The sequence below is a fragment of the Neophocaena asiaeorientalis genome, unplaced genomic scaffold (genome assembly GCF_003031525.2).
Source record: "Neophocaena asiaeorientalis asiaeorientalis breed wild unplaced genomic scaffold, Neophocaena_asiaeorientalis_V1.1 scaffold177, whole genome shotgun sequence".
NCBI classification, from domain to species: domain Eukaryota; kingdom Metazoa; phylum Chordata; class Mammalia; order Artiodactyla; family Phocoenidae; genus Neophocaena; species Neophocaena asiaeorientalis.
Genome location: NW_020172779.1, coordinates 23,131,776 through 23,132,763, shown reverse-complemented (window position 1 = coordinate 23,132,763; position 988 = coordinate 23,131,776). Strand labels below are relative to the sequence as shown.

Here is a 988-nt window from a genome sequence, read left to right as displayed (position 1 = left end):
ACCCTGCCGCCTCTGCAGGTCTCCCGCATGGTGCACGCCATTAAGATGGGCTGGATCCAGCCTCGCCGTCCTCGGGACTCCACCCCCAGCTTCTACGACCTGTGGGCCCAAGAGGACCCCGACGCGGTGCTGGGCCGCCACAAGATGCACGTGCCTGCACCCAAGCTGGCCCTACCGGGCCACGCGGAGTCCTACAACCCACCTCCCGAGTACCTGCCCAGCGAGGAGGAGGTGAGCCTGGTGCGGGCTGGGGTCTGCCTGCCCCCGCTGCGGGGTCGGGGAGTGGGGGTGGACACAGCTGACCCCACGTGCTCCTCTCCCAGGTGAACGTGGACCCTGAGGACCTCATCCCCAGACTGCCCCGGCCACGCGACCTGCAGCCTTTCCCCACGTGCCAGGCCCTGGTGAGCAGACAGGGCGGGGTGGCTGGTAGCACACAGTTCCGGGGCTCCGTCCCTCACTGCCCCTTCTCTGCAGGTCTACAGGGGCCACAGCGACCTCGTCCGCTGCCTCAGTGTCTCCCCGGGTGGCCAGTGGCTGGCATCAGGTGGGCCTCGGGTGGGGCAGCCCTGCCGTGGGGACTGGGCTGGGGGCCGGGTGCTGAGAGGCCATCCGCTGTGCTCAGGCTCAGACGATGGCTCTGTGCGGCTCTGGGAGGTGGCCTCCGCCCGCTGCGTGAGGACCGTGCCCGTGGGGGGCGTGGTCAAGAGTGTCGCCTGGAACCCCCGCCCGAACGTCTGCCTGGTGGCCGTGGCAGTGTGAGTATGAGGCCGGGGGTGCCCGCGCCGGCGGGGGTGGTCCTGTGCCCGGGGGCCTTCACTGGGCTCTGGCCGCAGGGAGGACGCGGTCCTGCTGCTGAACCCGGCCCTGGGGGACCGGCTGGTGGTGGGCAGCACGGACCAGCTGCTGAGCGCCTTCACCCCGCCCGTGGAGCCTGCCGCGCAGCCCGCCCACTGGCTGGAAGCCTCGGAGGAGGAGCGCCGGGTCG

General features: G+C 71.6%; 1 protein-coding gene across 1 annotated transcript in view; it reads left to right on the top strand.

Annotated features, from left to right (window-relative positions):
• BOP1 (BOP1 ribosomal biogenesis factor) overlaps positions 1-988 on the top strand; it is a gene marked incomplete at its 5' end in the record, with an annotated part of 19,499 nt that overhangs the window by 17,348 nt on the left and 1,163 nt on the right. Inside the window, 5 exon segments of the mRNA XM_024741032.1 lie at positions 1-289; positions 292-404; positions 478-547; positions 626-758; positions 837-986. The exon segment at positions 1-289 is cut by the window's left edge and continues 41 nt beyond it. Of these exon segments, the coding sequence (XP_024596800.1) occupies positions 1-289; positions 292-404; positions 478-547; positions 626-758; positions 837-986 (755 nt within the window).